We start from the raw sequence: 12,093 nt of genomic DNA, 5'->3' as shown, positions 1-12,093 counted from the left end.
TATTTATATTTATTTATTTTTGTTAGATTAAAATTTTAGAGTGAATTTTAGTTCTCTAAATATAAGAATCAAATTTTTTAGCTTTTAAAATTATTTATTTTTATTTATTTCGCGTTAAATAAACATCTCTATTTATTATTATGTTCTCTTGACTGCATTATTCTCGAATTAAAAAAATGTTTTAGTTCTCCGCTAGTAATATTGATAAACTTTTTAAAATACAAAAATAAAAACTTTAAACAATTTATGCTTTTTCGAATGATATTTGTATTATTTTTAAATGCTTTAATATATTTTTTAAAATAATTTTACACGAATTTAGAAGAAAAAAATTAAAAAAAATATATCAATTTCTCAAAATTTTAGAGGAATAATCTTTGTTTTGGTGATTTGCCAGCTGAGGCGGAAGAGGAAAGAGAAGACGGAATCAGAGCCGTCCACGTGGCAAATCAGACGTCAGAAGAAAGATTGTCAGTATTGGGTTTGACGGTTTGACGCTTTCTTGAATGTTGTCACGTCGCTGCTTTCTGACTCTGACATTAAAAAATAATGGTTTTTTTTTTACTTCCGATTTCAGCCGTTGGATGCCGTCGGTCACAATATGCCACGTGTAGGGTAAAGGTGAGACCTACAGTCAAATGTCGGATGAATTTATTATAGGAAAAAGGATTACCAAATTCTCTCTCTTTTATTTTTGAATGGCTTGGCCTATTTCCAAAAGGTCAATGCCCTATTTTAACTCTATATATATATATATATATAATTAATTAAAAATTTTGAATTTAAATATTAAAGATAATAAATGCATGTATTTGGATAGGTATTATAATTAATATTAGAGTTAAATGTTAATCAAGTGATTTTCTCTCTTTCTCTTTCTGAAAAGAAAAAAAATATATAATCTCCGAATAAAAAAAAAAAGTAATTTTAGAAAGTAATTTTAGAGGTATACATGAGTCAGATTGAGTTGAGGTAATCTTTTGGGCCAACCCAAAAGTTCGAGTTGTTGGATTAATCGAGTTATGTCGAGTTGACTCGGCCATTTGCACACTGAACCCATATCCACCCAAACCAAATCGAGTCCAAAAAAGTTCAACCCTGCCCTTATAATTCGAGTGGAATCGAATTGAATGTAGATCCCTAAAATTAGTATACAACAAATATAATAAATAAGACAATTATAATGAAACGAAGCTTTTATATATACAAATTACAAGTGAGAAGAGAAGATTCAAACTTACAACCACAAACCGTATACAAATGTAAACATAACTCATCCAGCATAAAAATATACACCATTGACTAATAAAAGTTCAAATCTCTGAGTAAAAAAACCACATACTACATACCTTCAAAGTTTGTCAACCAGAATTCCATTAGGGCGATCGTTACACAATCTTAGAACTAAAACAAAGCATTATTGAAATTTAAATGATAAAAAGTGTAAGATTTTGAAACTAGGAGGAGGATTTAATTAATTAAAGGAAAGAGGGAGAAAAAATGCAAGGAGCCTCACCTCACCTCACCTACATAACACTACAGTATAATCCTATATTATTTATATCACAAATATCACAAATTTTTACAAATGGAACCTTCCTTACAAGCCCAAATCAAAGGCACACCACCTAAGAATGCTCTCTTTGGACAAATCCACGGACAGATAATGCCCAACCCCATCTAAAAACCTAATATCTATCCATCCAAATCTAGGGGTACCACCAATGGAGGGTTTCAATTTCAACAATCTGTGAGCGCAGCTGAAGGAAGCCAATGAAAAACACACTATTTGAGCATCGCCATGAAGAACGTGCCAGCAATGAATCAAATGGATAATATATACAAAAACAATGGCAAAAATTTGCACAAATATCTTCATTCAATGAGAAGATGAATGTAGTAGCAGCAGCAGACCTTGAAATTTTGTTGCTAGCTAGCTCGCTCACCTTGAAATTTATAGCCATTCCATTCATCGAAATATCCTAGAAGTGTCCCCTAAGTACTCATTTTCATATCCATTCCATGGTTTAACTTAACACCCAGCTGCCTTTAGAAAGTTATCATATGGGCTTGAAGGTGGTAGTTGAAAGAGGTGGGGATAGTGTTGGTACTCGATCGAACAAACCCTAGGAAGGATGTCTTTAGTGGAATGCCGGTACTTGGGAAAATCTGAGTCCATGAATGGGTTTTCGCTCTGCATTTCAATGAGATTTAAAGTTAGATTTTACAAGAAAGGGATGGTTATAACAGCATGCGAGCATGGCAGAAGTAATTGTGTGAACCCAGGTTGATATATGTTCCAAAACACGCAATAAAATCTCCATTTTCTAATGAGAATGCTTCAGTATCAATTTTTCTCTTTATCTAGAATTAAAATTGAAAGAAAAGTGGAGTATATAAGAAAGAACATACCGTATTTACACAGAAGTGAACTCGACGCCGTGAAGACTCTTCCTTTCTCTGATTGTTGCCACCATGGGTGGAAGTTTTAACTGGACGTTGCCCTTCACTTGGTTGAGAGTTCGTAAAATTTGATAAATTTTGCTGCTTTCCTTCTAAAAGGGCCTCACAGTTGCTAGCCATATCTTTGTAAGGCACATTTACCGGGAAGGAGCCTGATGTTCTTCCTACTTGATTTGATATGTTGGAAACCTGTAGCATACTCCGTTAATAGGAAAGATGCAACAATTGAACAAATTTTATTCTAATAACAAGCATTCTGATTGATATACTGTCAACATGAGGCAATCGAGAAAAAAAAGGGGTAGGGGAATGAAATATCCTCCGACTTAAGCTAGTGCACACCACTTGGAAACATGTAAAATGAAACTAAGAAATATATCCAGTATTAACTTTAGCCACAATAATAGATCTCAAGAGGCCACATAAAATCAAGCCTTTTATCATCCTGTCCTTGATCCCAATAGGGTAAAAATAACAACTATAATGGTGGAGCCACTTGATTCAACCACCAATCAACGAATATCTGATTGAACTCGGGTGTTTAATCCAATGAAATGGAGGGATTGTTAGGAATCACGACTCTCCACTATAGTATGATATTGTCCACGCTCAAATGGCTTTGCTTGGGGCTTCCCCAAAAGGCCTCATTCCAATAAAGATGTATTCTTTACTTATAAACCCATGATCATTCCTTAAATTAGCCAATGCGAGACTCCCTCCCAACAATCCTCAACGATCCTCCCCTTGAACAAAGTACACTATAGAGCCTCCCCTGAGACCTATGGAGCCCTCGAACAGCGTCCTCTTAATCGAGACTCGACTCCTTCTTTGGAGTCCTCAAACAAAGTACACCATTTGTTTGACACTTGAGTCACTTTTGACTACACCTTCGAGGCTCGTAACTTCTTTGTTCGAGATTTAAGGATTCTATTGACATGACTAAGTTAAGGGCATGACTCTAATATCATGTTAGGAATCACGACTCTCCACAATGGTATGATATCGTTGACTTTGAGCATAAGCTGTTATGGCTTTGCTTTGGGCTTCCCCAAAAGGTCTCTCATACCAATGGAGATGTATTCCTTACTTATAAACTCATGATCATTCCCTAAATTAGCCAATGTGAGACTCCCTCTCAACAATCCTCCATAGGGATGAGGCAGCAGATTATGAAAGAATGAAGTTTACATTTTTTTTCATTATATACTACACACGGTAGCCAAAGAGGTTTGTTGTCAATTTTCCTGGTCAGTAAAAAACATTCATATTTTCCCTTTCCTTTTAACTTGATCATCCTACTTTTGTAGTTCGCATCTGCACTGATTTTCAGTTGCATTTGTGGAGAACATATAAAAACTACATTTTCTTGTCTCACTTTATACAACTATATGAGCTCAACTGTATAGCGTTGTTAACTTACCAACTTCAAAAGTTCATCAGCACTCATGACAGTTGGACTTTCCAAGGGGTTCTCTATCTCAAGCTCATTCTGACTTTGAGGTTCGTCGCATAAGTTACCATTATCAACCTGCCAAGTAAGCCAAAATGTAAAGTGAAGTCCACAACCCGAAAATCAGTGCAACTATTGGGCAGGAAGATGAAAGAAGTGAAAGGAACCAAGTCAGATGTTTCTTCCTTCAAGGGTCCACATTTATATATTTCTCCTGGTGTGACAAATAACTGAGCTCCTAACGGACATGCATCATCTGGTAAAAAATCTTGGAGTAGTTGCTCTCTGATGGATGGTAGCTCATTCTGCTTTAAAGATCACACAAATTAGTTATATTTACTAGAAATAGAAACTGACAATCTACTTTGTGGTATACTGAAATAATGCTTACTTCTGACATATTTTCGCATGTTTGCAAAATTAGCTTAGCAAATGACGTTTTAGATTGGCTTTCACTTTGATCAACTGCTGAAAGTGACTTCGCAGCATTTTCATTGTCTTCTTTTGATCCATAAACCTGTTTGGGATTGTCTTGTCCTAAATTAACAACCTGTAACTTGCAATCTTCTACCAACTCTAGAAAGGGGTCAACCTGATAGAAGTAAAAATTCATATCAATTAGAAAAACATTTTCAATAAAGTTAAAATCTCTAACTTTCTTTGGATTCCACATTCTAGGCAGGACTAAAAAATAAATAAATAAATAAATAATAAAAATAAATTCTGAAATCAGATCAAGAACACACTTAGGCATCCAGAATAGAGAGATATGAACTAAAGACTAGACACATTTGTACTACGTATGAATCAGAGTGGCAATTTTTTTTTTTTTTTTTTTTTTTTACACCTACTGTTTCACTAGTAAGGGCAGCTTTAGCACGAGGGACAAGAGGCATGATGTTGTAAGCTTTTGATGTGAAGATGATCATCGATGTTGCCAACATAAAAAGGGATCTACGCTGTGATGGTCGCAACTGGCCTGCAATTTCGTAAAAGACTCTTTTAGTTGCAGAGTTGGCCTAATGAAGATCCACTCAAAGTGGACATATGACTGGTGATGAAAAATATCTTTCCATCCAAATACATTTGGAATGTCAATTTCATCTTTATACTTTTTCTAACTGAAGTGTTGTGGGCCAGTTAAACTCACTAGGTTACTAGCCTTTCCTCCACTCATATGTCAAGTAAATAAACTACAAAATTTTGTTTGATCCATTAAAGAAAAAATAGCTGTTTCTTTACAAAGATAAAGAAAGGGCCTTTATTTCTACAAGGATCCACATCTAGTATGACATCATTTTTATGGAGTCAGTTTTCAGGATTCCAAATGATCTAGGTTTTCAATTACGGGATCGGATCTTCAAATAAAAGGAAAAAATGATGAAAGATCTTACAACTTGACCCCCCAGTGTTTACCACAATATTTCGAAGTAATGAAAAAAACTGGTACGATAATTTTATAAGAGCTTGCTCGCAAAGTTTTGACATCATAATGAGGTACTAAACCTCGCTCATGCTTGAATGGAATTATAAATCTAGCAAGATTTGAGAAACTGAACAAATGAAATAAAACATTTCGTTAGTTCTAGAATGTTCCCTACCTCCAGAAAGGGAAATGCTCCGCAAGGAAAATGCAAGTTGGTAACTTCGAATGAGCGTCTCATGCCTTGAGCGCTGTGTATAAGGAAATAGAAAATTCATATAGATAGTTACAAAATTGTTAAGTATCAACTGGAACCGTAAAGAACTAAAGGATAAGCTGATATCTTAATGTAACATTTACTCATTAGGCTTTGTATGAGTTCACAAGAATTAAGAGAACTCTAAACTTAGCTGAATTCCTAGATGTATTTAGAATATGAGAAAATAAAAATGTATATCGTGGCTTGGTTGAAGCTCAGATGACCTTAAAAACTGTTAACTGAGTTCCTTTTTACTTAAAAATCATCCGTGTTTTCTGATTTTCTGTAATAGCTCAACTTAAGAGCACTCCACAATACTCTCACGAGATGTTTAATGCCCTACATAAATGCCCCTTGGGCTTCGTAAACCTCTCCCACCTACGCTAGATTGAGTTCAAAAGCCTCTTAGAGCCCTTTGCTACCAGAATGCAATCCATCGATCTAACCCCGTGGGATGAGACATCTATTATTACCTTTAATAATTAGAGGATGCACTTTTAGTTGTCTAAATCAGAAAGCAGTTGGCTGACTAGAATATGTTGGTTCTCTAAAGCTTTACATAGGGCTCAACTCAGAAAATTAACAATTCATAATTCATAACAAATATAAAATAGCATTTCATCAGAACTTTTAAGTTGTAATATACTGTGAAAACATTCGTTAAGTATCATGCTAAGCACGTATACTTTACTTGGTTTGATCATAAAGGATGTTTAATGAGGGTGTATGCACTAATTTGGAATCTTGCATTGACTCCATTGACTGAAGTTGAACATAAAAATTACATGTGGATCCAATTCCATGGTAAAATGAGGGGAGACATCAGTAAATCATCTAATGGGTAATTATTTGATTGTAAGACCTATTCATCAATCCTCAAAGTTCTCATCACCAGTTTCAGTCCACCAAGCAATGTTAGGAATCTAAGTTCGCAACTACAAGAGCCTCAAATCATAAATCACCATTTTTTTTATGCAATTCATCGAAAGGTTTTCAATTCTATAATTTACTTATGAATGCCCCTTTGAACTATCAAAAGGTTAGTTAGCTCGATAACAGTTCACAAAACCTATGAAATTTGTTCTTATTCACAAGAATAGTTGTCATTTCAAAAGAATTTTCTCTAACCCTCCCACCTTAAGTTTTCTTCTCAATTTTGAGCAATCCAGTAACTACCCATTTGAAACTCATGCTTATCATGCTAAACCATTGGATCAATACCTCATGAAAACAAGTTTGGATCCTAAATTTTAAATAATAAAGATAAAAGCACATTATAATGCCACATGAACAATTATATAAGAAGCAACTGTGACACATTCTTCTAAAAAACATAACTAACTGATGCAAACTAATAAATACTATCCATCAAAGTTGTAAAAAAAATCACTTTACACAATTGTAAAATATCATTCATACTTGATGCCTTTACAAGCCAAAATGTCTTTCAGATGTAAAATATCATTATCTTATTTTTTTTGTATTAGCTTTTATCATTAACATACCAATACACCATTAGCCATAATGATGATTGACACTGCCAGAGCTGTTATAATATTAGTCAACCCAAAATGAAGCTAACAATAGAAAAGAAATACGTTCTCTTAATTTCAGACCCCGAATATGAACTACATTACTTGATGCCTGCAGAATACTGATTCAATATATTGATTGAACAAACAACAATGAATTTACCTTAGTCCGTGCAAATAGCAACACCAGGCAGTAAGTATGAGCAATTGCTTCATAGTTTTCAGGTTTGTTTAGAGGAGAGATAGATTGTGCCCATATTGATGAGAGCAAAGTGGTAATCTGGCGGCTGCTTAGCCTAAGGAACATCGTCTGAAGATTTAATTCAACAAAATGAAAATATCAGGCAACCAAGAAACCATAATAAATAGAGGAATCCTTACTGAAACGGTTATAAAAACCAACATACATACCTGTTCCTTTTCTGCACTTCTCAAATCTTTCTCATTAGCAACCATACTAGGTGGATACATTTTCACACTATAAGCTCGGCTGTAACCTGACTTCAGTCTATTCAGCATAGTATTATTGTTGAGCTTTGGATCATCGTCATCTAAAATTGAATCTGTAGCTAGAATTGATGGATCCTTTTTTACAGTGTAAACTCGGCTGTAACTTGACTTCAGCCTGTTCAAAATGGACTCACTTTCAACCTTTGTAACCTGTTTAATAATAGGCTTTTCAGCCACCCTCAAGATGATGTTCTCTTCTACAGAATAATGCTCAACTTTCACTTTCTGAAAAAGTGCTGCAGAAGAGGAAAACACAGAAACAGTTCTTGACAGTGTCCTTTGAATATAAGCGGGCTTTGTGGAGTGGAGAATAGAAGCATGAGGACGTGGGCAGACAGATGATGGAACAAGAACAACAGAAAATATGCGGTGGGCACCAACTCTGGTTTCATGGTCTGAGCAAACCATTGCCAGTAGTAATTGATGAAATAATGCCTCAGGAAAAGCCTGCAACACATTTGTTAAAAGCTTAGAAGAAGGGAGAAAAGGGGTAAAGAAAAGGTGGTGCAGAACACATAGAGCATGTGCTCTTGCCTTATCTTGATACACCAAATTTGGTATTGATGCAACAATTTGAGCTGTACGGAAGACAGTAGAAATCAATGTTTTGGCCATCACAGGAATATTGGACAATTTTTCTAGCATTGCAGCCATCATCTCTAGAATAAGACCTGCATCTCCAACCTAGATAACATTTCAGAAAATCAGCACTAAATCCATCACAAGGATTTTTGGAAGTCGAAAAGATCATAGAAATCAAATTTACTGTGGTGTGCATCTATGGCATATGGTATGCATGCAAAAGCGAAAAGAAACTGCTGTGATCTTTATAAATGCATTATGTGTAAAAGTTAAAATGAAGGGACCTTGCCTATAAATGGGCATTTCCCTTGTTTGGAATCTGTAGTTACTGGTTTGACAGGTAACTTCAGCCTAGCTACCAACCTTTTGGTAGCTACATTGCCATGATATTAGGTACATCAAATCCCTTACCCTAAGGATACCAACTTATGGGGTTGATTATCAATAAGCATTAGTTCTTGTTGCCAAAAATAACGACTAGAGTCCTTCTGTCTTCTGTAGCTAATTCTGAGTAGCTTTGACACCAACTTGATGTGAAAAATAATTTTCTCAAAGGCGACTTAAGGAACAAGCTCTTATGATTGATTTACCACCAGGTTTTGAAAAGGAACTTGGATACAATAAAATATGTAGACTAAAGAAACCTCTCTATGGCCTCAAGAGAACTTGGTTCAAACTGTTTGAAAAAAATGTGACTAGTTATACATCCCTTCAGAGTTAGGTTGACCATACTATATTTTATAAACAATCTAAGAATAATAAGATCTCAATTTTGATTGTTGATGTAGATGATATTATTTTCATGTGTGATGATAGAGCAGGTCTAGTTGATCTCTAAGAAAGATCTTGGGAAATCGAGGACTTGGGAACATTAAAATATTTCTTAGAGTTGGAATTTGCAAGATCAAATAAAAGGTATCTTTGTAAATCAAAGAAAATATGTCCTTTGACTTATTTGAAAAACAGGAATGCTTGGCTACGAGCCCAATTTGAAATTACAAGCAACAAAAACGGAAGAAAAGGGGAAGAAATAAAGGACAAGAAATGACACCAGAGACATGCAGGAAGATTAATTTATTTGTCTCGAACACGTCCAAACAGTGTCCTTACTGTAAGTATGGCAAGTCAATTTATGCAGCGTCTAGATCAATTTATTTTGAACCTGCCTATAGAATCTTAAGAGATTTAAAAGGAGCTCTTGGAAAAGGAATTTTATTTTATTAAAAAACAACAATCACTTCCAAGTAGAAGTCTCAGCCCATAGAATTAATGAAGGAATATGGATTAAAAGAATACAAGAGGAATTGAAGTTCCCTTGAACTAAGCCTATTCAAATTTATTATGACAATAAAACTGTCATATCTATAGCTCATATCCAGTTCTATATGTTAAAACAAAACATATTGAAGTTTTTTTTTAATTTACTAAAGAAAAGATTGATGTTGGTGCTACATGTGTCGTTTATCTCCAGACAACAGAGTAAATTGCTAATGTACTAAGGGACTTTCAAAGAAGTAATTTGATAAATTGATTGATAAACTGACTATGGAAGACATTTTAAACCAGCTTGAGGGGGAGTGTTGGAATTTCTAGTCTTTATAATTGTGTAAATACAAGTTGTCAATATTCAGTCTTTATTATTTTCATTCTTTCCTTATATTGTAATAGGTCTTTCTCCGACATAAGAAGACGTATATGTTGAGGATATCTGGAGTCCTACATTGGCTAATTAAAGGGAAGATTATGGGTACATAAGTAAGGAACACTATCTTTATTGGTATGAGGTCTTTTGCAGAAACCAAAAGCAAAACTATAAGAGCTTATGCTCAGAGTGGACAAAATCATACCATTGTGGAAGCTAGTTGTTCCTATAAGTGGTATCAAAGTCATGCCCTTATCTTAATTTAGCTATGTCAATAGAATCCTCAAGTGTCGAACAAAAAAGTTGTGAGCCTCAAAGGTGTAGTTATAGTGACTTAAGTGTCGAACAAAGAAGTTATGAGCCTCAAAGGTATAGTCATGGTGAAGATTCATGGTAGAACACTATTGGACTAGCAATGTGCTCTAGAGAAGAGGAGTTGTCTAGATACTGCTATATGGATAGATATGACTGTTTAAAGGGAGACTCAATGGTATAATTTGTTCGATAGAAGGATTGTTGTCAATTGTTGGAGTCTCACGTTAACTAATTATAGGGAAGATCATGGGTATATAAGTAAGAGACACTATCTCCGTTATACAAAGCCTTTTGGGAAAACAAAAGGCAAAACCATGAGAACTTATACTCAAAGTGAAGAATATCATACTATTATGGAGGGTCATGGTTCCTCTCACTAAATTGCACCTATTTGAATAACATACTATTATTCTCCTCAATTTAAGAGAGACTAGATGAAATATTCAGGTCTTTTGGCCGTTTGATTTTATAAGCATTTGGTCAATGTTTGCCGAACATTTTGCAAAGGTCAGCTTTCCTTTGGCGTAGTTCATAAATTTTTGGCAGTATGAACCTACCCTTTTTCATCTGAACCAAAAATAGTATTAGTGACATAAAATTCCTTAAACTTCTCCTTTATTTACACTTGTCATTGGCTTCTTGATCTGCTTTGTAACATCATTGTGAAGCTGCAGATTATCTCCAGTTGTTTAAACCCCTTCTTCACGAAGAAAAGTACGCAAATGTAGCAATGAGTATCATAAGCCAATAGTTAGTCAACGCTGTCTTGTTAAAATTTAATTCTAATTCACGTCGACCACTTCCTTTGTGTGTCATTTGTTTTCTTACTAAATATTCCACAGGTCTCCACTTTTGTCTCTATACGGCTCCAAGTCCAATGTCCTCTCCTGCATCTTCTTTCTTCTTAAAAAATAAGGTTAAAGTTCAGTAGGAAGAGAACTGGTGTTGAACAAAGTTTCTAGTTTAGAACTCTCCTGCTGTTTTAGTGTCCGATAAAAACCCACTTTTCACATGGTTTGCTTGAACCGCTGGAAAGGCCATGGAAATTCTAAGCTTTCTTTACTAATTGCAGTACAGTCCATGTCCTGATTCCTTCCACCTTCACCGCCAATGAACCATAAAAACTTTAGTGTTAGAAATACAAACTTGGCTGCACTGATGCAGAGTTTACTTTTAGATAATGTAAGAAAATGTACCTAAGCATTTTGGGTGGCTGTCCATTTCCTTCCATTGGACGAAAATGTCAGCAAAGTAGATCACTGAATTCTTCAAATGAGGTTGTAAAACCAGGGTGAACCTACTTGGGACATTACTAGTCATTTAAACAACACACCCTCAGCCTTTTAAGGGTTCTTGTGTCCATGGAACATTGTTTGAAGGTCATATAGGCAAAGTCTTACAAAGAAAACGTGGGATGCTTCTATTTCAACTATATCACACTAATACAATTGAAGGGAATCTAGGACATACTTTACTGGCTATAAATCCAGCACCTTTCTTGATCCATGCAATCTTGCAAGGTGTGGGATGGGGTTTGCTAGATTCTCACAACTTTTGAGTTTTGCGGTCTATAATTACCTTATAAACCATGTCATTTATACCTTTTCCTCAAGAGGATGGTTCTTGTTAGGCATGAAAATGTTTTTGTGCTATGCCAGACAAAATGTTCACCTTCCTCCTTATAAGAAAATTGCTTTATTTTTAATGGCTTCCCTTTAAGATGCCATTCCATTCTCTGATTCTTATTGTATCATATCCTATTACCCAACAAGCATACGTTGGGCATCACTCATTTGACCTGTGTCCTGTTTGAACCTGTAGCAACTGGTAAGATCCTGAATTAGTTATAGGTAATGTTGGGGTCAATAATCTGTCCACTTTTGTTCACTCAGTCACTCTTTTTTTTTTTTTTTTTTT

The 12,093-nt window shown here is 35.0% G+C and overlaps 1 protein-coding gene across 6 annotated transcripts in view; it reads right to left on the bottom strand.

The window, feature by feature from the left end:
- Positions 1-1,537: 1,537 nt before the first annotated feature.
- LOC111497749 overlaps positions 1,538-12,093 on the bottom strand; it is an 18,544-nt gene continuing 7,988 nt past the window's right edge. For 4 of the 6 annotated variants that reach the window (XM_023148668.1, XM_023148669.1, XM_023148673.1 and 1 more), the window contains 10 exons: positions 8,172-8,321; positions 7,539-8,084; positions 7,291-7,437; positions 5,515-5,587; positions 4,765-4,892; positions 4,305-4,505; positions 4,081-4,221; positions 3,884-3,991; positions 2,413-2,652; positions 1,538-2,194 (listed from right to left, as the gene is read on the bottom strand). In XM_023148668.1, coding sequence (XP_023004436.1) covers positions 2,033-2,194; positions 2,413-2,652; positions 3,884-3,991; positions 4,081-4,221; positions 4,305-4,505; positions 4,765-4,892; positions 5,515-5,587; positions 7,291-7,437; positions 7,539-8,084; positions 8,172-8,321 — 1,896 coding nt within the window. In that variant the 3' untranslated portion in view covers positions 1,538-2,032. The remainder of the gene's footprint in view (positions 2,195-2,412; positions 2,653-3,883; positions 3,992-4,080; positions 4,222-4,304; positions 4,506-4,764; positions 4,893-5,514; positions 5,588-7,290; positions 7,438-7,538; positions 8,085-8,171; positions 8,322-12,093) is intronic. The other 2 variants (XM_023148670.1, XM_023148672.1) reach the window with 2 other exon arrangements.

This window comes from Cucurbita maxima, unplaced genomic scaffold (assembly GCF_002738345.1).
Source record: "Cucurbita maxima cultivar Rimu unplaced genomic scaffold, Cmax_1.0 Cma_Scf00024, whole genome shotgun sequence".
In the NCBI taxonomy this organism is placed as follows: domain Eukaryota; kingdom Viridiplantae; phylum Streptophyta; class Magnoliopsida; order Cucurbitales; family Cucurbitaceae; genus Cucurbita; species Cucurbita maxima.
This window is presented reverse-complemented; position numbering and strand designations above follow the sequence as displayed.